General features: G+C 43.3%; 1 protein-coding gene across 1 annotated transcript; it reads left to right on the top strand.

Moving 5' to 3' along the window:
* The first annotated feature begins 980 nt into the window (after positions 1-980).
* Positions 981-26,661, top strand: dhx8 (DEAH (Asp-Glu-Ala-His) box polypeptide 8). Its single transcript, XM_018739757.2, has 23 exons — positions 981-1,321; positions 2,229-2,314; positions 3,596-3,668; positions 4,248-4,333; positions 4,519-4,625; positions 4,813-5,136; positions 5,377-5,521; positions 7,530-7,733; positions 9,097-9,184; positions 13,425-13,522; positions 13,965-14,112; positions 14,966-15,147; positions 16,132-16,326; positions 16,730-16,915; positions 19,706-19,916; positions 20,639-20,820; positions 20,908-21,048; positions 21,295-21,450; positions 22,063-22,200; positions 22,347-22,475; positions 22,645-22,841; positions 23,505-23,684; positions 24,677-26,661. Exons 1-23 carry the CDS (start codon positions 1,213-1,215, stop codon positions 24,894-24,896), a joined length of 3,585 nt encoding a protein of 1,194 aa, XP_018595273.2. The 5' UTR covers positions 981-1,212; the 3' UTR covers positions 24,897-26,661.

The following is a 26,661-nucleotide window of genomic DNA, read 5'->3' as shown; positions in this document are numbered from 1 at the left end:
CTGAGCACACAGCATCAACCATCAAAAAGGCCCATCAACATCTCCACTTCCTCAGGCGTCTGAAGAAAGCCCGGATGTCCACTACAGTCCTCACCACTTTCTACAGGTGTGCTGTGGAGTCCGTCCTCACAGGGTGTATTACATTCTGGGGTGGCAGCTGCTCCGTACAGGACAAAAAAGCCCTACAGAGGGTGGTCAAAACAGCTGAGGAAATCATTGGCACACAGCTACCAGCAGTCGAGGACACCTACATCACACACTGCCTCAGAAAGACGATCCACACGGGCGCTTTTCTCTTCCCTGCCATCTGCAAAATGGCTTAGGTCTATTCGAACCCGCACAGCTAGGTACAGGAACAGCTTTTACCCCACTGCTGTAAGACCATACAACACTAAACAATGCGCCACCTTTAGTAACTAGAGTTGGACTGCTCCACTCAAGCACATTGGTAAATTACACTGTAACTTCAAGCACTCTCATTCTCTCGTTCTGAGTTCTCTGACTGTTACCATTATTGTTACTACTGTTACCATTATTTGTTATTGCTGTCATTGCTGCTATTGTTATTTACTGTCACTGTTTTGTTTGTCATTGTTTTATTTGTGCAGTATTTCTATTGTCCTTGCCCATAGTCTGTAAAGAAGCATTCAGCAAGATTTTCATGATACATGTACATGCCATGGTACTTGTATGTATGACAATAAACTTGAAACATTTGGATACCTACATTATACTTAAATAGAGAGCTAATACATTTTTCAGAGTGAATAAAATGCTGTAATATTAAACCTTAACAGGGGAAATTCCTTTTTGAAACCAGGTACAGGGAAAACCGAAAAAAGAACCATTAAAATCATTTCTTTGCAAGCGAGTCAACGAGAGACTCCGAGACACCAGATGGCGGTGTAGATTTTTTTCAAACACCAATTTTACGTCACTCGCGATACTTTACGCATCATACGTTGTACGTGTTACGCTCAATGCGTAAGTTAGTGTGACAACCGCCGATAGCTTTAGATGTAGTTATTTTATATATACAGTTGAAGTTCAGTTTACAAAACGAGAGTCGCTTTAATCTAAATATGACTATATATGTGGTGAAACGAAGTTTTTAGTTTTGGTCTCAGAAGCACGTCTTGGTGCTGCAGTTAGTAAAGAGAACAGCAGTTACGGTTAAGCTAGGTCTGGTTAGCCGTGAGCGTGACGGCAAAAATGGTGGACGTGGGGGAAGATGAGCTAAAGAAGCTGGAATACCTGTCTTTAGTCTCAAAAGTGTGTACGGAACTGGATAATCACCTGGGAATCAACGATAAAGACCTCGGTGAGTACAGTATGCGCAGGGGCCGGGCCAGGTTCTCACACACACACACACACACACACACACACACACACAGCTCGGTCTGATGATGGGCCGCAGAGCAGAGAGTGCTGTCGGAAATCATCTTGGGGAAAAAAAACATCAGATCTTCCTCTGACCCTGGACTAGTGAGGGAAAGAGAGTAAAATGCTCTGGGCTTTGAAAAAGCAGTACTTCTTGCACTGTGTGATGGTGGTGACTGGGTCCTGAGTGCCACCAGCGTTCTGGAAAAATCATGAGATCATTGATTGAGGGATGATGTCAGTTGTTCTTTGTGTATTACAACCTGCATCCAGACACCGTGTCGTGTGTGGCTCACCTGGCACTCAGCACTGTTGTTACACCAAAAAGCTGTGGTCGAGAGATGTCTCAGTTTATTTATCATCGATGAATTGTGTAAGGATTTTGCTTAGTTTGCACTGCATGAATACGTAACTGTGTATATTTACATTTTGAAAAGGACAGAGAAACATAATTTAATATCATTAATTTGTTAATAATTTTAGTCAAATATCATACACAGGTCCAAATTTGCTAATTTAAAAAAAATTCTTTTTCTTAGTGTATATACTGCTTAAATTCATTATCGGAGTGTAATAAGGCCATTAGACTACATTATTGTAATTTTTAAGCTGTTCATATGTCTGGTTATTGGAGTGTTTTAATGTTTTGTGTGTTTATTTTTATTTACTTTTTTTTTTTTGTTTACTTCCCCTTGGCTGGGTTTGATTGATCTGGATTAAAGCTTTTGTGTTATGAATGTTTGAATTGTTCAATAAAAAAAGAAAAACAGTGTATCCCGTTTCACTGGCACTTCTGTTTTGGATGTGTTCCTCTCACTAACCGTGTCGTGCGTGTGCTCTACCCACAGCTGAGTTTGTAATCAGCCTTGCTGAGAAGAACCCAACTTTTGATGCATTCAAAATGGCTTTGCTGAAAAATGGAGCTGAATTCACAGTGAGTATTTCCTTCTGATGTGTCACATCCTGTTGTACATCTCGCAAGGAATGATGTGTTGGCAACACTTTAGAATACTGTTCCATACTTCATAGGTAGTCAATAGGTTGTTATGCAGTACATACACACACACACATTTTCAGAACCGCTTGTCCCATACGGGGTCACGGGGAACCGGAGCCTACCCGGCAACATTAATTGGTAGTGCTACATTAACACTGCAGTTACTGCTCACACACACATAAGCAGGACTTTAACCCTAGACCCGTCACACAGCGAGGCACCGGTCAAACTCACTGCACCACCACACCCCCCTTAGTCTGGTGATGGGGACATACAAGGTTCAAAATACTCTGACCAACTTCCTGAAGTAAAAGAGTAATCTTAAAATTGTATTATTACTAATTAACAGGACCATATATTGCCTGTTTTTTGCCATAGGTAATTGTATGTGACTTGATTAGTAGTTAATTCATAGTTACTTTTAATGAGCCTCAGTTAATGTGTGTACTGGAGGAGGCATACAGCATTTAATAGTTATTAATAATTATCTAATTGTGATTTTCCCCAAACATCTACTGATTAATCACTCTTCCTTATTCGTTATCAGTAGTAACTGCAGTGTTAATGTAGTACTACCCATTAGTTCTGCATTAGTTCCTGCATATCTACCTATTAACTACCTAGAAAGTATGGAACACTATTCTAAAGTGTTACCAATATCTTGTACACTTGGGCGTTATACACGTCCACTGATTTGGTGTCTCCCCGCAGTCCAAAGATCCGCGTTGCAGGCAGGGCTGTGGAGTCAGTACACAAAACCTCCAACTCCAGTAATCCAACAATTGCTTCAGACTCCACAGCACTGCCCAAAAGTTGCACATTATTTTGGGGGTTGACTTATCCTGGAAATATATGTCTAAACATATATTACATCTCTGATTTTTGGGGGTCGACTTCTACTCCGGCATATACAGTACATTTGGTCAGAGTCGGTACATTTTTTCCAACTCCAGTAACCCCATGCTTGCTTCCGACTCAACTCCACAGCACTGGTTGCAAGTTAACTGGTGACTATAAATTGCCTGTAAAGTGTGTGCAATCGATTGGCTGCCCTGCAAAACACTGGCGTTGCACCCATGGTGTGCTTCTCAGACTGGTGTGGGACCTCCGTGCACCTGTTTAGGGAATGTGCTTGTTGACAGTAGGTGCACATCGATGTATGTTTTCCCTGCAATATGGAGCTCGTGTTTAATAAACACTTCAATTGCTCATTTACAGGATTCTCTAATCAGCAATTTGCTTAGACTCATTCAGACTATGAGACCGCCAGCAAAAGCATCTACAAGCAAAGGTAAACTGTTTTCTAGTAACTGTTCTTTAGTAACTTTTAAGGTGCACTTATAATGTTTCAGACTTAGACAGGTGTTGGTTGTACTTTTGGGTTTGGGACGTTTGATATTTAAGGTTTTGATGTTCAGTAACGGTTGCAACTGTGTCACATTTTATTAATCTTTATTAAAGTGGCTGTGTGGTTTTTCTCAGGTTAAATCCATCTATTCACGACAACTTTAATTTTGGGTTAAAGGGTGGAACCTTACGTCATGAGTGTAACTCACCGCACAATTAAATATTGAACAATGTAAATGGGTCATCTCTTAGGAAATAAATATTTTTGAAAGTCAACGCTATTCTTCATTCTTTGAGAAATGTAGGCATGTCTGCTGCGCAGATGTTACCTCACTTTTTTTTTATATTACCATCTGAACTGACAGAATTGCTTTGTTTAATCTAATCTCTTAGCTTTTTGTTTTGTGTAAGGATTCCCCTGAGAGAGAAGGGATCTATGGTGTCTTCAGACTAGTAACAAACTAAGCACTTAGCTCACGTCATACATTTTAAATGAACTCTTCCTGTGTTGCTGTGTGTCAAGAGCCCATGGTCAGGCCAAAGAGTGAGAGGGATAAGCTGAAGGAGATGTTTCCTGCACTTTGCCGGCCAGACAATCCTCTGACCAGAGTGAGTGATAATGTATTAGAGCATTTATGTGGTAAAAAGACAAATATCAGTCTTAATCACACAGTATTTTTCCTTTTGGAATGTTACAGATCTTGAGTTTAATAACGGTGTTAATACTGTATTATACCTTGCATTTGTTATTGTGGTGCAGCTGGGAGTATTGCCCTTTGTTGTGCTTACTGTAGACCATGCTGGATGAGGATGACGTGAAGGTGGCTGCTGATGCCATGAAGGAGTTGGAGATGTTAATGCCCAGTGTAAGCAGCACCAACACCAAGTCCAGCAAGCGCAGGTGAAGGGAACAGGCCAGTGATGTTCATAGACCCTCCTGCATAGGCTGTCTGCTCCTGTTTTCGTATTGTTTACCCAAACTATATACACATTATGTAGAAAGCATGGGCTCAGTAAGCAGTGCCAGTAGAGTACCTTTCAGTGTAACATCTTATCTGCACATCTGATATTGTGTTCTTTTTGTATAGGTCTGATGAAGGTAGTAAAAGGAGGAGAAGGAGCAGGAGCAGAAGCAGGAGTCGAGGCCGTGACAGAGACCATGACAAGAGGCACCGTCATCGCTCATTCTCTAGGTCTCGCTCTCGGGACCGATACAAGGGCCGTTCCTCCCGCAGGCGGTCCCGCAGCCGCTCCCCCAGCCCACGATGGGAAAAGGAGAGGGTTGTGGACCGCTGGAAGGACAAGCACGTGGACCGACCCCCTCCTGAGGAGCCTTCTGTTGGTGACATCTATAATGGCAAGGTCACCAGCATCATGCAGTTTGGCTGCTTTGTGCAGCTTGAGGGTCTAAGGTCAGTAGGCCAGGGCTTCGGTGCTTGTGTGTTTACTATGTCCCTGTCCCTCTCGCTGCTCTCAAAATGAGTGGGAAATTCTGCTCTCTCTGAAGATACTGTTTCCTTTTAGGCAAATGAATTAAACATGTTTTTAATACATTTTTTTATCTGTTTCTGTCTGCTAAAAATTCATAGTAATTCATCTTACTTTTAGGGCAGCATCCATTTGAGAGTACATGTACCTTTTTGTCATGGCAGGAAACGGTGGGAAGGGCTGGTGCACATCTCAGAGCTCAGGAGAGAAGGACGTGTGGCCAATGTAGCAGATGTTGTCAGCAAAGGACAAAGGGTCAAGGTTAAAGTTCTGTCTTTCACTGGCTCCAAAACTAGCCTTAGCATGAAGGTGAGTCACTTAAACCATTTTTCCCCCCAAGTGGATTTTAAGTATTGAGTTATTGAACATGTACTTATGCATAAGTACTAAGTTCTGAGCACTATCTTTGAGTCCACAAAGGGTAAAAAACATTAACCGTGATGTTACATTTGCATTCTTCAATTAGCTGGTGTTTTTGTCAAAATTTTATGGTTTAAATGATCTGTTCAGTTTATACAGCTAAGTAACTTTTTTTCTGGAACAATTTTTGGTATATCTCATTCAGGGATACCATAGCAATAGGTGGGGCATGAACTTGGCTCATGCAAGTGCGAGGCACAAGCTCTAACCACAACACTACCTGCTGTTTTTTTTAGTGCACTAGTGAGAAAAGGTTTGTGAACCCTCTGGAATTTGTAATATTCTTCAACAGGTTCTCATGTGGAAATGCAGGTAATTCCGAGAGGTTCACAAACTTGTCCCAAAGGTTGAGTTTAAGTCTTCGATTTAGAACGGTGAGGCAGCTTTCTCAAAAATTTTGTAACACTGACTCCTCTGCTCCTTCAGCTCCTTATACAGTTGCTGTTAGGGCTCAAAGACATTTTGTAATTCCCCTATCATATTTATGCTCCTCTCCAGTGAGTCATTAATTTTAACCATATCTGTAGCACTGCTGACCTTCAGCAGCCCCACATTTAATGGAAGAAAAGCTATAGCACAGGGTGTCCTGACATAAGCCTTTGTTTACTATTGCAACCCTACGTGCTGCCAGCGCAAATCAAATTTGAAAAGAAAATGGCAAAATAAGAAACTTCTCTGGGAATTAAACTATGTGAAAAGTATGTGAACATGAAGGGTTGACTGCATATTTCCCACTCATTTTCAGAACAGAGAATGTTCAGATAAAAGCAATAGTTTTTGTCCGTAAAGTTACTCTGGGTAAAAGTAAAAAGCGTTGTCAGTTAAGCTTGAATGAAGGGTACTGCAGCAAGAGGTTGGGTACAAACCTGGGGGTTACATTGACATCGTTCGACACAAAAGAAAGACAACAGATGTGTGAAGTGAAGGTGCTTGTGTAGGCAGTATAGTGTGTGTACCTGTTAAAAGGTTTGGTCAGGGTGGATGTGCCAAAAGTACCCTGATTTCACATGCTAGGAACATTCAACTTACAATTTTTCAAAGACACAAACGATTTCCAGTTTTTTTGTAATAAATTGTATTTTGTTTGTTACTCTGTTTTTTAGTTGGGGCGGGTCGTTCTTGTGGTTCTTGGTCGTAGTGTAATACAGTGTTGTCTGGGGGATTTACCTTCGCATTTGCCCTATACTTCCAGGATGCAACAGAACACTTTTTTAGTTTTTAAAGCCTAAACGTTTAAAAACTGAAAGTATATGTGTATTATTCAGCCGTTTCGATTTCATGTCCTGTTGTAAAAGTCACAGACTTCAGGTTTGTTAAACCAGAATGCTGATTTGAGTAAGATGTACCTGTGAGCCATAAGGAGGAAAATTAGCAAATTCTAAAAAAATCAGTCTTTCGTATATAATTAAGAAAATATGTAGGCAGTATTTAGAAGTTACATTTATAATACATGACAAATAAGTTCACAAAATAGAAAAAAATGCTATAACATTATCATAGCTGAACATTATCATTTGTCACTGTTTTAGTAAAAGGAAACCTCCAGTGCCCTACTCTTGTTGAGGCTTACAGAAGAACCATAGTGGCTGACAGATTCAAAAGAATCAGTTGACATTCTAATTCCAAAAAACAAAACATGCAACACAATGTACAACAGTTGGCAAAATTATTCTAATTTCATGCCAGTAAGGTCCTTAAGGTCAGGGTTAGCAAAAAATCAGAATGAAATGAGAATGCAAAAAACCACATTCTATCAAACAGTTTTCTTCACTTGATGTTTCTGTGTGATCATATGTATATGTAGCTAAAAGACATGCATCTACACTTTTCTCTCAGCAGGTTTTCATCCTGAATTTCACTGTGGATTATGACACAATTCATTTGTTCAATCTGCTAGGATGTGGACCAGGACACGGGGGAGGATTTGAATCCTAACCGACGCCGCAATATGGGAAGTGAGGGTAGTGAGGAGACTGCCATGAGGAACCCTGACCGGCCCACCAACTTCAACCTTGGCCATGCTCCTGAAGTGGAAGATGACACCCTGGAACGTAAGAGGCTCACCAAGATCTCGGATCCAGAGAAATGGGAAATCAAGCAGGTCAGTCAGACTAGAATCCACTTTGTTTTAAAGAAAAAAGTTGCAGATTCAAGGTTCCCAAGAATCCTTGCTATTATAACATTGATCATATACTTTGCCTTTATTACTTCTCTAAAATCCATTTGTCTTAAGTGGCAAATACTTTTTGTTGTTGGAAAGAGCTAAAATATAAAATAAATGCTAAATAGTGAAATTTAAAATAAATTGTCATTGTCCACTGGAGGACAGCATTTAGTTTCAGAACCTGAGGGTAGTTAACATTGTCCTTCATCCATCCATCCATCCATCCATCCATCTTCCTCCGCTTTTATCTGGGGCCGGGTCGCGGGGGCAGCAGTCCGAGCAGAGTCCTCCAGACTTCCCTCTCCCCGCACACCTCCTCCAGTTCCTCTGGGGGAACCCCAAGGCGTTCCCAGGCCAGTTGGGAGACATAGTCTCTCCAACGTGTCCTGGGTCTGCCCCGAGGCCTCCTCCCAGTGGGACAAGCCCGGAACACCTCCCCAGGGAGGCGTCCAGGAGGCATCCGGAACAGATGCCCGAGCCACCTCAACTGGCTCCTCTCAATGCGGAGGAGCAGCGGCTCTACTCCGAGCTCCTCCCGGGTGACCGAGCTCCTCACCCTATCCCTAAGGGTGCGCCCAGCCACTCTGCGGAGGAAACTCATTTCTGCCGCTTGTATCCGCGATCTCATTCTTTCGGTCATAATCCAGAGTTCATGACCATAGGTGAGGGTAGGAACGTAGATCGACCGGTAAATTGAGAGCTTCGCCTTACGACTCAGCTCCCTCTTCACCACAACAGACCGGTACAATGACCGCATAACTGCGGACGCCGCACCGATCCGTCTGTCAACCTGCCGCTCCATTTTTCCCTCACTCGTGAACAAGACCCCGAGATACTTAAACTCCTCCACCTGAGGGAGCAACTCCCCCCTAACCCGGAGGGGGTCCTGTTGGCTTCATCAAGTCAAGACTTGCAGCGTGCACTGGGGAGGTTTGCAGCCGAGTGCGAAGCGGCGGGGATGAGAATCAGCACCTCCAAATCCGAGGCCATGGTTCTCAGTCGGAAAAAGGTGGATTGCCCCCTCCGGGTTAGGGGGGAGTTGCTCCCTCAGGTGGAGGAGTTTAAGTATCTCGGCTTCGGTGGGCTCACCACCTGCCGGAGAAACCGTAAGGGGCCGGTGCATTGTGATTTGGGCGGTGGTCGGGGCCGAGTGCCCGGCCGACCCAAACCTCGGGCGCCAACTCTGGTAATTGGGACATTGTCCTTCAACTACAGTATTTTATTGCTTCTCTCTTTTTGTCGAAATAGTTGTGAATAATTAAATGCTTGACTGTTTTATATTTGCTATCTCTGTCTTCAGATGATTGCTGCCAACGTCCTTTCTAAGGAAGAGTTCCCCGATTTTGATGAGGAGACTGGCATTCTCCCTAAAGTGGACGATGAAGAAGGTGGGTGTGGCCTTACAGAAAATTTTCACTCCCAGATGACTTTAAATATAGGACTAAAGAGAGACAGTCTATGAATAACAGTGAAAAGAGTGAGCTGTAGTGCTTTCAGATAGGTACTTCATTGATCCCTGGAGGGAAATTCAGTTTCATACAGAGGCATGTAGATACTACACAAAGACTCGCGACAAGCTGCACATTAGCAGGTACAGTATACCATTAACTGCAATTAACACCTGACAAACTATTCTGACTCAAATTTGGGCTGGAGAGCTGCATCAGGAGGAAGAGGCATTATGTTCCCTGGTGGTAGCTAGCAGAAAAGACCCCAGTAGCACTACCTGGCACACCGTGGTGGAATGAACCGGTGGCTAAAAGCGCTCCAGGTTCCATCCATTCCATCTTCCTCCGCTTATCCGGGACTGGGTCGCAGGGGCAGTAGTCTAAGCAGAGCCCCCCAGACTTCCCTCTCCCCGCACACCTCCTCCAGCTCTTCTGGGGGAACCCCAAGGCGTTCCCAGGCCAGCTGGGAGACGTAGTCTCTCCAACGTGTCCTGGGTCTGCCCCGAGGCCTCCTCCTAGTGGGACATGCCCGGAACACCTCCCCAGGGAGGCGTCCAGGAGGCATCCGGAACAGATGCCCGAGCCACCTCAACTGGCTCCTCTCGATGCGGAGGAGCAGCGGCTCTACTCCGAGCTCCTCCCAGGTGACTGAGCTCCTCACCCTATCCCTAAGGGTGCGCCCAGCCACTCTGCGGAGGAAACTCATTTCTGCTGCTTGTATCCACGATCTCATTCTTTCGGTCATGATCCAGAGTTCATGACCATAGGTGAGGGTAGGAACGTAGATCGACCGGTAAATTGAGAGCTTCGCCTTACGACTCAGCTCCCTCTTCACCACAACAGACCGGTACAATGACCGCATTACTGCGGACACCGCACCGATCCGTCTGTCAACCTGCTGCTCCATTTTTCCCTCACTCGTGAGCAAGACCCCGAGATACTTAAACTCCTCCACTTGAGGGAGGAGCTCCCCCCTAACCCGGAGGGGGCAGTCCACCTTTTTCCGACTGAGAACCATGGCCTCGGATTTGGAGGTGCTGATTCTTATCCCCGTCGCTTCGCACTCGGCTGCAAGCCTCTCCAGTGCACGCGGTAAGTCTTGATTCGATGAAGCCAACAGGACCACATCGTCCGCAAAAAGCAGAGACGAGATCCTGCGGCCACCAAAACGGACACCCTCCGTTCCCTGGCTGTGCCTAGAAATTCTGTCCATGAAAATAATGAAGAGAATCGTTGACAAAGGGCAGCCCTGGCGGAGTCCAACATGGACCGGGAACAGGTCTGACTTACTGCCGGCAATGCGAACCAAGCTCCTGCTCCGGTCATACAGGGAACGAACAGCCCGTAGCAGCGAGCCCTGAACCCCATAATCCCGAAGTACCTCCCACAGGATGCCACGAGGGACACGGTCGAACGCCTTCTCCAGGTCCACAAAACACATATGGACTGGTTGGGCAAACTCCCACGAACCCTCCAACACCCTAGTGAGGGTATAGAGCTGGTCCAGTGTTCCACGGCCAGGGCGAAAACCGCATTGCTCCTCCTGAATCCGAGGTTCGACTATCGGTCGGATTCTCCTCTCCAGTACTCCGGCATAGACTTTCCCAGGGAGGCTAAGGAGTGTGATCCCCCTATAGTTGGAACACAATCTCCGGTCCCCCTTCTTAAAAAGAGGGACCACCACCCCGGTCTGCCAGTCTAGAGGCACCGTCCCCGAACTCCACGAGGGGCGTGTCAGCCAAGACAGCCCCACAACATCCAGAGACTTGAGAAACTCGGGGCGGATCTCATCCACCCCCGGAGCTTTACCACCGAGGAGTTTTTTGACTACCTCAGCAACTTCAGCCAAGGTAATGGACGACTCCCCCCTCCGAGTCCCCGGCCTCAGCTTCCTCTACGGAAGGCGTGTCGGAGGGATTGAGGAGATCCTCAAAGCACTCCTTCCACCGCCCGAGGACATCCTCAGTTGAGGTCAGCAGCGCACCACTTCCACTGTAAACAGTGTTGGCGGAACACTGCTTCCCCCCTCTGAGTCGCCGGACGGTTTGCCAGAATCTCTTTGAAGCCGACCGAAAGTCTTCCTCCATGGCCTCACCAAACTCCTCCCAGGCCTGAGTTTTTGCCGCGGCGACTGCCAGAGCCGCGCTCCGTCTGGCCCGCCGGTACCCGTCAGCTGCTTCAGGAGTCCCATGAGCCAGCCAGGCCCGATAGAACTCTTTCTTCAGCTTGACGGCATCCCTTACCTCCGGTGTCCACCACCGTGTTCGGGGTTGCCGCCGCGACAGGCACCGGAGACTTTACGGCCGCAGCTCCGAACCGCCTCAATGTCCCCAGTCTCCCTCGGGACCTGGTTGAAGCTCTGTCAGAGGTGGGAGTTGAAGACCTCTCTGACAGGGGCCTCCGCCAAATGTTCCCAACAGACCCTCACTATGCGTTTGGGCCTGCCAGGTCTGTCCAGCTTTTTCCCCCGCCATCGAATCCAACTCACCATCAGGTGGTGATCAGTTGACAGCTCAGCCTCTCTCTTCACCCGAGTGTCCAAGACATATGGCTGAAGATCAGAAGAAACGACTACAAAGTCGATCATCGACCTCCGACCTAGGGTGTCCTGGTGCCAAGTGCACTGATGGACATCCTTATGCATAAACATGGTGTTCGTTATGGACAAACCGTGACTAGCACAGAAATCCAATAACAACTCACCACTCGGGTTCAGATCAGGGAGGCCGTTCCTCCTAATCACGCCCCTCCAGGTATCACTGTCGCTGCCCACGTGGGCGTTAAAGTCCCCCAGTATAACGACAGAGTCCCCAGTGGGAGCGCTTTCCAGCACGTCTGTCACCCAGGACCTGTTTGCCTTGGAAGACCCTACCAGGGGCATGTAGCCCCAGGCAGCATAGCTCCTGAGATCATTCAGGCACTCAAACCCCTCCACCACGTTAAGGTGGCAGTTTGCGGAGGAGGCGCTCCAGGTTAATGTCTATAATGCTCCACTCTATAATGTCTGTTGTCTATAATGGGTATGGGCAGAATTGGTCATGATGCCCTTCAATTTCACCATCCTCCCTGCCACTGATGTTGGAGATGGATAGGCCACACCCTTTGTGGACCAGCCTCTAGCATTACTAGACAAGCCCTCACATGGAATCTCCAGGGGAAGAGGAGAAGAGGCCGTCCAACTGTGACCCTCCAGTCCGCCCCACCATGGGCAGCACGGTGGTACAGCAAGTAGCACTGCTGTCTCAACACCTGGGTGGTGTGAGAAGACATGGGTTCGATCTCCGCTCAGTCTGTGTGGAGTTTGCACGTTCTCCAGTGTCTGTGTAGGTTTCCTCGAACAGTCCAAAGACATGCTGTTCGGGTTCACCCATAGTGTGTAAGTGACAGAGAGAGTGTGTTCCACTTATGTTTAGTTGTGAGCCTTTGTACGTAGTCTATGTGGCAGTGTAAGTCACCTTGGTGAATGTGTGTGGACTGGTAACACTACATAGAGTTCATTGTGAGTCACTTTGGAGAAAAGCATCTGCTAAATAAATAAATGTAAATGTAAGAAATACTTGGCACCATGACTTGGAGGCAGATGTCAAGAGGATGAGCCATACCTGGGGCGGCTGGAGAGACTGACTCAGGTCAGAGACGCCCTGAGAGTACCGGTCGGTGGCTTATGCTCCAAGAGGGGTTGTTGGCATAACTATCTATCTCTGCCACTGCCTCCAGAGGATCCATGGTCAGTTGTGTGATGGAGCTGACTTTCTATATGAATTTATTCAGGTGTTTGATCTCACTAAGTCTGCTTCTTTAGCAGGCCACAGCAGACTGGTAGAACATCTCCAGCAGCTTGCTGCACACATCAAAGGACCTGAACATCCTCAAAAAGTACAGTCTGCTCTGACCTTTCCTGTACACGACTACTGTATTGTCTGACCAGTCCAGTTTGTTGTTGAGGTGGACCCCTAGGTACTTGTAGTTCTGCACCATCTCCACTTCCTCCTCCTTTATGTTGACAGGTGTCTGGTGCTCCTCACGTGGCAGAAATCCACCACCAACTTTTGTCCTTCTGATGTCTCCCTGTACCACAAGACAGGGTCTTTCATTAGCCTCCTGTACTGATTCATCTCCATGTATGTAAATGTATAATAGTGTTATGACTGTTGGACCCACATGTTTGGTCCTTTTACAGATGAAGACCTGGAGATTGAGCTGGTGGAGGAGGAACCCCCTTTTCTGCGGGGACACACCAAACAGAGCATGGATATGAGCCCTGTGAAAATTGTGAAGGTGGGCCTTTCTCTTCACTGGCATCACCAGCTGATTCCTCACACACAGCTGAGCACAAAGCATGGAAGTTCTCGATGTAGTCGATGTGATTACTTTTTTAAACTTCTGGAGAAGATTGCTGTGTGATTAATTTAATTGACAGACGTTTACTGTTAAGGTACAAAATTAGTTATTGGTGGTTTTAGAGGATATTGGTCAGGACAACTTAAACACCAGCAAATTTTTGCCTGTACTTTTTGTGACATCACATTTTTCTTCAGATTGTTCTTTAGATTAATATTTGAGAGTGATACACTAATGCAGTTATTTTATTGTTTTAGAAAACTTTTGCAGTTGTCTTATTAAATAATTAATAAGCCTGTGTTTCTTAGATTTTTTCATTGCAACCTTGTAGATGTGTACTGATGAGCCACGATGTTCTGTACTGATTTTTCTCTCTCAGAACCCAGATGGCTCCTTGTCCCAGGCAGCCATGATGCAGAGTGCATTGGCCAAAGAGCGGCGGGAGATGAAGCAGGCCCAGAGAGAAGCTGAGATGGACTCCATCCCCATGGGCCTCAACAAACACTGGGTGGATCCCCTGCCCGATGGTGAGGCTTTGGCTTTGACTCTTTTTACTTATGCAATGAATGATGAGTATTGCCTCAGACATCTCATGTGATAGTACTCTGGTATGCTAGATTTAGTTTAATCTGTTGTAATACATATTTTTAAGACTGTACTGTTCACTTCTTGCTTATTTTAATTATGTGTCAGCAGGCAGTTACTTAATTCCCAATTTTTTTTGAGTCACCAGCCTTTGTTTGTAAATACTGTGTTTAGGCGTTATTCCAAACAGGAAAGCAGACAATTTTGTGTCCCAGTTGCATATCCACTTACCTTACAGTAGTTTTCCGAATACTGAGTGATGTGTTTCTGGTGTACACAGATTAAAAGTACTGTTAATGTACATAGTACTTCACACTAAATGCTAGATAAAGGAAGAATATTATAAATGTAAGGGTTCATTATGATAGTATGCAGTTTTTTTGTGCTCTTGTGTTCTTCATACAGACTTTGATGTGATATTTATGTGTTGGGCATAGTATTATTACATTTATGCAATAAAAAATCCAGGTCAGTAGCAATCTACCTTCTCAGTTAAATATTCTGCCTTCATGAGGGAACATGGATTTCCATTGAAGAACAACAACAATTTTTGCTCACTATTTATAAAACTGGAATGTATTTTTTGTGTTTCTCCAAATGTGTAGTAACTGTGGTGGAAATGGACTGGAGATGGGGATTTGAATTCCGGAAGGCCAGTCTTAGGCAGAAGTAGTCAGTCACCGTCCTATCAGAGCCCATGGCGGCACATTGTGTCCCCAGGCGCCAGTGTTGGACTGATTTCCCTGTCTGACCCTGGGTCTGGCCCTTTCTTATCCCTCTCTCACATACTTGCAGCTGATGGACGGCAGATTGCAGCTAACATGAGAGGCATTGGCATGATGCCTAATGACATCCCTGAATGGAAGAAGCATGCATTTGGTGGCAACAAGGCCTCCTATGGCAAGAAGACACAGTTGTCTATCCTAGAGCAGAGGGAGAGCCTGCCCATTTATAAGCTGAAGGAGCAGCTCATCCAGGTCAGTAGGAATCTACTCCCTCACTTAAATGGTCCTGCTTGGTCATCTTGTCTCAGATGGGGCCTGCTTTGTGTCTCATGTTGGTTTCTGAATGCTCTTATTTGATCATTAATTTTTTTTTTTTTTTGTTTTTCTAGTCTTTTCTGAAGCACTTTTTGCCCCTTCCGAAATACACTAGTCTGTTTGTGCTTGTATGGGTTCTGTCTGCGGTCAGTCTGCAAAAATGAAATTTTCTCAAATGACTCGATTTTTGCCTTATAGACAAAAAAAAGTTCAACATAAAATCTAGTGGAACAGAAAATTAGTTGTTCTTACCTTGATTACAAATGTAGGCTTAAAATAACTCTTGGAATGGTGAAGGAAGCCTTTTACTTATAGACCTGTTTTTGGTACTAAACCGTGCACATTACGGAAAAGATTTGCTGAAGAAATAGATTTTTTTTAAATTATTTTAAGAAAAATTCTTAAATATTTTCCTAGGAATCAACCATGAAAAGGTAAAACTGCATGAAAAACACCAAAGATGAATGCTTTGGTTTATATTTGATAGTTTTAATATTTACAATATTCTTAATATTTTAATGATTTTAATATACCCAGTCTTGATATTTAAGATGCTCCAGTATTTTGTTAATGTCAGGCAGAAAGAATATGCATTATACATATGTATCACATGAATCTGTAATAAATATAAGTATTTTAACTAGATGCAATAATGTAGGGAGTCTCATGTAGTAGTAAGAACAAAAAGTTGTCCCCAATTCTGCTGATCCAAGCACATGTTTTCCTGCCTATTGACAGAACTGAAGACTTTACTTAAAATTTTCTGTCCAGTTGCCTACGCAATGAAAATATAATCCATTGAATGGAAGAAAGCACCCCTTCAGTTTCATTTGAGATTAATGATGTTATAGACACTCATACATACACATGTTATACACATACATACATACATGTGTCTATAAATATATTCTTACTTCACAGGCTGTTCACGACAACCAGATTCTGATTGTGATTGGCGAAACAGGCTCTGGAAAAACCACCCAGATTACTCAGTACCTGGCAGAGGCGGGTTATACCACCCGTGGCAAGATTGGCTGTACCCAGCCTCGTCGTGTGGCTGCCATGTCTGTGGCCAAGAGGGTGTCTGAGGAGTATGGTTGTTGTCTGGGGCAGGAGGTGAGTGTACCTTTTCTGTTACATTCCTGTAGGCTGATCAGAAAAAAAAAAATCTCTACAGTGCCACTATAGCAGCAGTGCAATAATTACTGCATTTATAATTGGAAAATAAATGCTTAGGACATAGGTCTTGCGTATCTGCACTGTAATAGTACTGCATCTATGTTTTATGGGACAACCGTCAAATCTTTAGTTAGTCTTATGGAACAGATCTTCTCAACTTTGTTGTGGATGTATGTAATTTACAAGTTTCTTTTAACTTTTCTCCATGTTTCTTCTGCCTCTGGGAGTGAGTCCATCATTTTGTCACAGACATAAAGGTGAAACTGTACAGACCTGAGTTGATTTGCCCTTCATTGATCTGATCAAAACAGCCGACTTCCCATCCCCTGTTCTCCCTCAGGTGGGATACACGATCCGTTTTGAGGACTGCACTAGCCCCGAGACTGTGATCAAGTACATGACAGATGGTATGTTGCTAAGGGAGTGCCTGATTGACCCGGACTTGGGCCAGTATGCCATCATCATGCTGGACGAGGCCCACGAGAGAACTATCCACACAGATGTCCTTTTTGGATTGCTCAAAAAGGTATGTCCATCACCCTGCAGCTTAACTTTGCTTGTCTTCTCAGGAAGAGCTTACATCTTGAGCTTAGAGAATTAGTTCATTTTCAGTGTCTCCACATGACAAAGTGTTGACTTTTATATATTACACTCAGGGTTATGTCAGCTTTAGGAAGTGAATGATGGTTGGTGGATTTAAATGCAGGTTTATTCCTCCTCCCCATGTGCAACCCCAATTCCAAAAAAGCTGGGACAGTATGGAAAATGCTAATAAAAATAAAAAGGAATGATTGTAAATTTACTTTGACTTGTATTCAAACAAAAACAGTATACAGACAAGCTAAGACATTTTCATGTCTTATCTGATCAACTGCATAGTTTGAAGATATGTTTACTCTGAAATTGATGCCTGCAACACGTTCCAAAAAAGGTGGGATGGGGTAGTTTAAGACTAATAACGATGTGACAAATGGAAATTACAAGGTGATGTGAAACAGGTGATGTTAAATACTGCAAGGCAATCCTGTTGTAGTATTTTAACAGCCTCCAAAAAAGGCTTAGTTGCTCAGAAGCAAGGATGGGTCAAGGCTCACCTATTTGCTAACAAATGCATCAATGAGTAATTCAGCACTTTGAGAACATCCTCACAGTCAAATTGGTAGAATTTTGGGCATTTCACCCTCTACAGTGCACAATATAATAAAGAGATTCAAGGAATCAAATCTCGGTGCGTAAAGGGCAAGGCCAAAAACCACTTCCTAATGCACATTATTTCCAATCCTTCGGACGTTACTGTTTTAAAAATTGTGTGTCTGTAATAGATCTCATGACCTGGGCTCGGGAATACTGCATTAAATGCTGCATACCAATGAATCCACAAATGCAAGTTAAGGCTTTATTATGCAAAGCAGAAGCCATATGTCAACACTGTGAAGAAGTTACACCGACTTTTCTGGGCTCAGTCTCATCTGAGATGGACAGTAGCACAGTGGAATCGTGTTTTGTGATCCGACAATTCAACGTTTCAAATAGTTCTCCAGAGCAAAGAGGAAAAGGGCCATCCAAGCTGTTATCAGCGTCAGGCCCAAGAGTCAGTGTCTGTCATGGTACGGGGTTGTCAGTGCCCATGGCATAGGTAACTTGCACATCTGTGAGGGCAGCATTAATGTAGAAAAATCTCTACAAATTTTGGAGCAATGTATGTTGTCATCCAGTTGCCGTCTTCTCCAGCGACGTCCCTGCATTTTCCAGCAGGACAATGCCAGATCGCGTTCTGCCTGGAATATAAGTGCATGGCTGTGTAAGCAGAGAATGCAGGAATTAGAATGGCGTGCCTGCAGTCCTGACCTGTCTCTGAGAATGTATGGCGCATTATGAAGCACAAAATACAGCAATGAAGACCCCCTACAATTGCGCAGCTGAAGACCTGCATAATGGATGAATGGGGAGAAAATTTGCTTACTAAACTTAACCAGCTGGTGTCTTCAGTGCCCAAAACGCTTAATCAGTGTTATTAAAAGACTTTGTAATGTTACACAGTGGTAAACACTCGACTGTCCCAACATTTTTAGAACGTGTTGCAGACATCAATTTCAGAATAAATTTATATCTTCAAAAAACAATGCAGTTCATCAGGTAAAATATGAAATACTTTGAATTTATACTGTTTTTGTTTGAATACAAGTCAAAGTAAATTTATAAATCACTCCTTTTTGTTATTATCATTTTCCACACTGTCCCAGCTTTTTTGGAATTGGACTTGTATAGTCAGACACACAAAAGTACCTGACATCGAGCTACTCAAAAGAAACAGAAGTGGCTTCCCAGCCATCAGACGATTATTAAACAACTGGGACTTCACTGTAAGAAGGAAGTATCAGGCATCCAGCACAACTCTGCTTTTCCTTAAACTAAACATCTACGATTCTCAGGCATCAAATATGCAAGACATCCTTCCAGACATTCCAAAGTCTGCACAAAAACTCCTAATATCTCGCCTAGGCTCCTGCCAGTCTCTTGTTTTCATTCCTTAGCTACAAATGCTGCTTGTTTCATGTTGAAGACTTTGTTCAAGGTGTAGCTGTCAGTATGGGTGGGAGTGACAATGGCTGTGGCCCGACCCTGGCCCACCAGAATGTAGTAACATGTTACATGGTAGTAACACCTTCCCTGTATGTAACCAAACGTACGGGACCCCCCCCCCAGTTCTCATCAGCTATGTGTTCAGACATAGGTTCAAATCTGGCTCAGTGTGTGAAATTCTCTTTTGAGCTTTGCTTTCTCCTGCATTACCAGCATCTCTCTTGTTCCAGACTCCTAAGGATTTAATTCTGTGTTTGGTGGATGGCATCTGTATACCATCAGTCAGCATGATTTGAGGGAAATTTGGGCAGCACAGTGGCACAGCAAGTAGTGCTGCTGTGTCACAGAGCCTGGGTGGTGCGAGAGGATGTGGGTTCAATCCCCGCTCGGTCTGTCTGGAGCTTGCATGTCCTCCCCGTGTCTGCATGGGTTTCCTCCGAGTGCTCCGGTTTCCTCCCAAAGTCCAAAGACATGCTATTCAGGTTCCCCCATAGTGTGTAAGTGACAGAGAGTGTGTTTCACTGATGTATGGATGAGTGACCCATTGTAAATAGTGTATCTAGCCGTGTAAGTCACCTTTGTGAATAAAGTGTGTGGGCTGGTAACGCTACATAGTATCCATTGTAAGTCGCTTTGGAGAAAAGCGCCTGCTCAGTTAATAAATGTAAATTGTGGCCACTTCATAGTTAAAATATTGACAATGGGTCTCTGTGTGTATCCTGGTCTCTTTCAGACTGTACAGAAACGTACAGATATGAAACTGATTGTAACGTCTGCCACACTGGATGCAGTAAAATTCTCCCAGTACTTCTACGAGGCCCCAATCTTCACCATTCCGGGTCGCACATATCCTGTTGAGGTGCTGTATACCAAGGAGCCAGAGACCGACTATCTGGATGCCAGCCTTATAACAGTCATGCAGATCCACCTCACTGAGCCACCAGGTACAATCCTCATCACCTTTGCATATGCAAGCAGGTCACTGTTAGATGCCTTTGGATGTAGCATCAGCTTCATATTTGTTAAAATAGACTTGGCATCTATTTTATAGCTGTTTAAGTTGGCTTAAGTCTTTTTTTTTTTTTTTTGTTTGGTCTAGAATGCCCAGGAGGGGTGCACAGCCACTGGCACTTAGACCTCCGGAGTTGTGTTTTTTCTCCTCCCTTTCAGTTGGGAGTTTTTTTTTTCTTTTTTTAAATTGCTTTCCTCCTGGCTTACTTATAACTTTGATAATTAATATAGTGTACTAATTTAATGTATAGCCAACCTTTTATTTGTATTATGTCTCTGATCCTTTCTTCAGTACTGTCACTGTGTGAGAATAGTGCTCAAAAAAATGAATTGAATAAACCTTGTCTTTTGACAGTGGCCTTTGTGCATGCAGTGATCACTTGCTATATAAATATGGCTGTTGTACTGTAACACAGACTTCTGGTTTCTTCATCAGAATTATTTTTATTTAGCATTTCTCCAAAGCATCGTAGGAATGATCACAAAGAGAAAAAGCAGATTTACATTTTTATACAAGTGGATATTCTGACGGAAGTAATTCAAGGTCAAGGGTACTACAGTAAGGTTATGGTTGTGAAATGTACATTATTTTAAATATGGGGTGAGGTGTTTTACCACTGGTGTCCAAAAACCAATGACTGTCTTCCACTGCCAGGCGACATCCTGGTGTTCCTCACAGGCCAAGAAGAGATTGATACAGCCTGCGAGATCCTGTACGAAAGGATGAAATCCCTTGGGCCAGACGTCCCTGAGCTTATCATCCTACCTGTCTACTCTGCCCTACCAAGTGAGATGCAGACCCGGATCTTCGACCCTGCCCCACCTGGCAGCCGAAAGGTAACAGCTGCGTGTTGCGAGCCACAGGCCATTTTTTTGTTTTCCACCATAAAATGGGCAGTGTGAGTAAAACTGTTTGCTCTTCAGGTTGTCATTGCCACCAACATTGCAGAGACTTCCCTGACTATTGATGGGATCTACTATGTGGTGGACCCAGGCTTTGTGAAGCAGAAAGTGTATAATTCCAAGACTGGCATTGATCAGCTGGTTGTCACACCAATTTCTCAGGTAAATCCTTCAGGTTTTTTTCACATGGGCTCAGTGTGTTTGGCGTGTTGTAACTCAGTAATCTTAAGAGCTCCACTGCTAAATGTGATTTAGTTACTAAACATTGTTACAATGTTATTAGATTTCCCCCATATATAGATAATGTAATATAGCTGATTTCCTTTGAAACATTACAAGTAATATCTAAAATACATTGGCAGTTTTTATAGGGTGCACAGCTAAAATCCTAAATGTTCATTTTGACAGGCTCAAGCTAAGCAAAGAGCAGGTCGTGCCGGGAGAACGGGCCCAGGCAAGTGCTACAGGCTGTACACTGAGCGTGCCTACAGAGATGAAATGCTGACCACCAATGTGCCTGAGATTCAGAGGACTAACTTGGCCAGCACAGTGCTGTCTCTGAAGGTAGTGTCTTCTCTCATCATCCCAGTCCTACCTCTATACATTCCCTGTCCATGCTTACAAGCTTCTTGTGCCATTCATTGGAATCAAAATGACCAATACGTTTAATTATTTGAGATTTTTTTCTTCAAAGTGACGCACAATATGAGTGCATTACATCAGCAGAAGAAATAGTGAATAGTGTGGTAAATTTAATACTGTAACTGTTTAAGTTGGATTAAAAGTCTGTTTTTTTTTTTTTAATTTAGAATGCCTGGGAGGGGTAATGGGCTAATAATAGGGATAAGAACAGATAAAATCCTTTTCCAGGTGGGACATTCTCATCGTTATGTTTAGAAGAACTAATCCAGGCAGTGACCTCGGTTTAAGACTAAGCTATAGGTGTAACAGGTTATACCTCTGTCAGTACCCCTTCCAAGTGGTAAATGCTCTTCAGCTGAAAATTCTCTGAAGTGGCTTGTTGCTCAGTGTTTTAGGATTACATTAAAAAAAAATTATTGGGTCTGGCTTAAACATGTTCACGAAGCTGTAACAGAGATCCTACGTGTTTTTTGAGTTACAAGAGTTGTATACCTGTCAGTTGTTCAGAACTAAGCTTCTCTCCCCTTTCCACAGGCCATGGGTATCAATGACCTCCTTTCATTTGACTTCATGGACGCACCACCAATGGAGACCCTGATTACAGCTATGGAGCAGCTGTACACCTTGGGGGCACTAGATGATGAAGGACTGCTGACACGCCTCGGCCGCAGGGTGAGTATCTGTCACATCTGTTACTAGTCTGTTAAGTCCCTGCCATGTTTCTAAAAGAGTGCCATTACCTTTTAAATGAGAAAGCTACAATGTAACAGGGAACCGTAGGTTAATTCATCGATACTCTCTGGTTTCTGCCGTCTTAGATGGCGGAATTCCCGCTGGAGCCTATGCTGTGTAAGATGCTGATCATGTCTGTCCACCTGGGCTGCAGCGAAGAAATGCTGACCATCGTGTCCATGCTGTCTGTACAAAATGTGTTCTACAGGCCCAAGGTAGGCAGCTCCTGAGCAGTTGAGTCTATTATATACACTTGCAGATAATTGAAAGAGACCAGTGTCCACAGTGTATTTTTTACTCAGATCAGTCACTTTACCTGTTTGTTACATTTGGTACAAAACAAAGCTTTTGTGTATAACATGGTTGTGCTTCTGTGCATGCCAGGACAAGCAAGCCTTAGCAGACCAAAAGAAGGCTAAGTTCCACCAGCCAGAAGGTGATCACCTCACACTACTGGCCGTCTACAACTCGTGGAAAAACAACAAATTCTCCAACCCTTGGTGCTACGAGAACTTCATCCAGGCCCGCTCTCTGCGGCGTGCCCAGGACATTCGCAAACAAATGCTTGGCATCATGGATCGGTAAGTAGAATGTTTATTATATACTCTTTTCAGTTGTGCACTTGTACTGTATAGTAGTTATAAGGGGCTGACTGACTTTATAGCCTGGAAAAAATAATTGTGAATATCTCAAAAACAATAACGGCAAAAATGTAGCACCAGTCATGCCTCCCCCCTATTTGTGCTGTGTTTAGGAGGGCCAGCTTCATGGAGTTCTACGCTAGCACTGCACAGAGACTGAATAGGGATTAAAGCTACATTTGATTGCACAGCCCAGACACTGTGAGGCATCAGAGCTACCTGTTATGCTACCTGCTATTCTACCATGCCTCCCAGTTTAAAAAAAAATCCCCCTTTTGTATGTGTTTATAATAATTCAATTAATTTTTATAGAGCCCTATTCTCACGCAGTGATACAGCACGCTTTAACACAGGCATAACACAAGAAAAACAGATACAAACAAAGACGACAGTCGACTAATGGCTACCATAATAAAGTACTTTTATAGAGCTATAAGTATGCCTACTGGCCACCAGGGAAAGGTGATAAATTATGTGGTAAATTATTCTTTTTTTGCATTATACATACTTATGAGTAAGTGTATTAGAGAAAGGACTTATTATTACTTGCACATGTGAAATATGAGTTGCCAGGTCTACAATTGGAACATGTTGTTCTTACAGACACAAGCTAGATGTGGTTTCCTGTGGAAAGGCTACTGTTCGTGTGCAGAAGGCCATATGTAGTGGCTTCTTTCGCAACGCAGCCAAAAAGGACCCCCAGGAGGGTTACCGCACCCTGATTGACCAGCAAGTTGTGTACATCCACCCATCCAGTGCACTGTTCAATCGCCAGCCTGAGTGGTGAGTACAGTGGGGATATATTACTGATTCACTATATGATCTTCACCTAAGTTTGTGTGTCATTATGCAACTGCTGTAAAGGACACAGAAAGATGCACTTCAGAAAGTTTTTTTTTTTTTTTTTTTTTTAAAAAGCAGTTTTAAATGGAAATATCCCGAGTGACAAAGTGAGTTAGTGCTACTGGGACACAGCTTCTGAGCTGTGGTTTCAGACCTGGGATTAAATCCAGCTTGGTGTGTCCAGAATTTGCGTGTTTTTTCTATGTATAGATGGGGTTTTTCTAGGTGCTACAGTTTCCCAATTTCCTCCCAGAATCCAAAAGACATTTGATTCAGTTTTTATTCTAAACTGCCCTTTGTGTGTGAGCGAAAGAGAAAGACTACCCTGTGATAGGTTGTCGTTTGTGGTGTTCATGTATCTTCTGTTTTTGGGATATGCTTCAGACCACCATGACCCTGCATTGGACAAGAGTATAAGTATGGTGGACTGACAGACATTTTCGTTTTCACTTTTTATTGATGTACACACTGTGAATAAAGCTAGCTTCTGTAAGTCTTTGTACACTCAGCTGTCTGTCTTAAAGAGAAAATTTGTACACCATGAATGTGTTGGACAGCAAAGTTTTCATGTAGAAGGCAACCAGTACAAAGGCTAACAGTTTATTTATTTTCATAATCCCCCCATTATGAAGCATGCACAACACTAGTTTGACAGTATATGTATGGTGGGTGAGGGACTTCTTAACTCTTACTGATATATCAGGGTTCTTATGGTTAATGAGGCCATATACCACAGAAGTAATGCAATTGTGTTAATTAAATACAACATTTTTCCCTTTCAGTAATCTATAAAATTACATGATTTATGGAAAAGATGTGTAATGTTTGAATGTCACACCATGTAGACGTATTTTAAATTTTGTCATTGATTGCTGTCATGACATCATTCTTTTCCATTTCTTTCCTTTTTCGATGTTCCGCCCCTGCTTCAGGGTGGTGTACCATGAACTGGTGTTGACCACCAAGGAGTACATGCGAGAGGTGACCACTATCGATCCGCGGTGGCTGGTGGAGTTTGCACCGGCCTTCTTCAAGGTGTCCGACCCCACCCGCCTCAGCAAGCAGAAGAAGCAGCAGCGTCTGGAGCCACTCTACAATCGCTATGAGGAGCCTAATGCCTGGAGGATCTCACGGGCTTTCCGTCGCCGCTAGCTGGCCTCTCAACTGTTTGGGAGACGTCAACTCAGACTTGTGGCATTTGTCTTATTTGATCCCTGCAGTAACATTCCCTTATTGTTGCCATGACAGTTTCCTCAGTTTTAAATCCACATGATGTAAATACTGCCCGAACCAGTCCCTGTTTTCATAGTTTAAACCATCATACAGAACTGTTGAAGTATTTTTCATATCTGTTCTTAAAAACAGAGCATGGGTTAACTATCCTTAATGTATTTTTAATAAAAGCAGTTCTTTTTTGACAGGAAACTGCCTTGCTTCTTACATACATTAACATGTAAAAAGCATACCTGTAATGTGTTCATGAACCATCGGTATCATGAATAAACTGGCAGGCAGTGCTTAAAGAAGAGGGGTTTGAAAAGGCTCATAAGGGCCTACAGTTGAATCTAAATTTATAATTTTAAAATCTTTATGAACAGTGAAAAAGAATTCCTTCCTACGTAATATGCCAGTTATCGCTCTCCTGATGCTTTTTTTTTTTTTTTCTTGTATATCTTTTCGTGGTGAAAATCGTGTTTCTTAGCACTGAAACAAAATTACATTTTTATCCCATAGATTTTGGAAATACTGCCTTGTCTCGCCCAAAAAAAAAAGTCGGAAGCACCCTGGAATGAAACAAAGCCTGACTGCAAAGATTTTGGTATTGCAGATGTACACTATTGTGCTGATGACGGGTGTGGTAAAATTAAAGCTCAGCATTTTTCAGGTCTTACCTGATTTTGATCCTTTTGATGTAACGATCAACTGGATTTTTTTTTTTCTACGAAATATTTAAATGGCTGATGGTTGCGCAATAAGATTCTATATCTGTGTCCTTCACAACTGACTTTTGGTGATATATACTAGTTTTTATTTTGAGTGTGTTGGTAGTTATTCTTGGAAAACTTTTTCTGTTCTTATTGTCAGCAATTTTACTGTGAAAACAGGTAATTATATAAAGTGCACCTGCTTCCAATGTCATGGCAGTACTAAACTAACTTTCCTCCATTAGATGAGTTTGAAAGTTAGGCATTTTCAGTGGACTATCTTTTTGCTTTTAGGTAAGGCCACTAGTATTTATAATGTTTGCATCGACTGTGTGCAAGTAAAATACTTCTTATAGTGTGGCAGGTGTCTATGAATATTGTGCAGTAGTAGTAGTATGACATCTTGCTGAGCAGCTGACTATTTAGATTTCCCTTTAAGAACAATGTTTGGGAAAAACATTAATGAAGAAAAAAATCTTCTTGAGCTATGAACAAATGATACATATAACTACTGCAGTAATGTTTTTACTGGTTGAACATTGTATCAAAAGTAACAATGTTGCAAATTTGATTTGTTTTACTGGCACCCTAATGTACATCAAAACAGATCCTTCTCCTGCCCTTTCACAGTTAACGAAACTAAGATATTGTGGAGTTCTGGAGCATCACTATGTATAGACTCAGTGGCCACATTATTCTTTACATCTGCTTATTAACAGGTTTCCAGTCTGTTACAGGACTTTTGTCTTTTATTAATTTGAAGTATTTCTATCTATGTAGAATGCTCAAGAGGGGTTGGCAGCCACTGGGACTTGGACCCCCTAAGGTTTGTTTTTGTCCTTGCCTTTCAATTGGGAGTTTTTTGTTTCCTCCGTCATCCCGAAGACCACTGAGCAATGCTATTAAATGTTCCAAGTTATACGGTCCAATGGGTGCCATGGTGGTGGAGGATTCTACAACAGCCAATTGATGCTATTGCCTCCACGCATTCC

The sequence above is a fragment of the Scleropages formosus genome, chromosome 7 (assembly GCF_900964775.1).
Source record: "Scleropages formosus chromosome 7, fSclFor1.1, whole genome shotgun sequence".
Taxonomy (NCBI): Eukaryota; Metazoa; Chordata; class Actinopteri; order Osteoglossiformes; family Osteoglossidae; genus Scleropages; species Scleropages formosus.
This window is presented reverse-complemented; position numbering and strand designations above follow the sequence as displayed.

What these genes read in the sequence shown, in the direction of transcription:
- dhx8 (XM_018739757.2), top strand. Translation starts at nt 1,213, where the DNA reads ATGGTGGACGTGGGGGAAGATGAGCTAAAGAAGCTGGAATACCTGTCT. An exon ending in AAAAGCATCTACAAGCAAAG is followed by an intron (nt 3,669 to 4,247) that starts GTAAACTGTTTT and finishes CTGTGTGTCAAG; the next exon opens with AGCCCATGGTCAGGCCAAAG. An exon ending in CCCCACCTGGCAGCCGAAAG is followed by an intron (nt 20,821 to 20,907) that starts GTAACAGCTGCG and finishes TTTGCTCTTCAG; the next exon opens with GTTGTCATTGCCACCAACAT.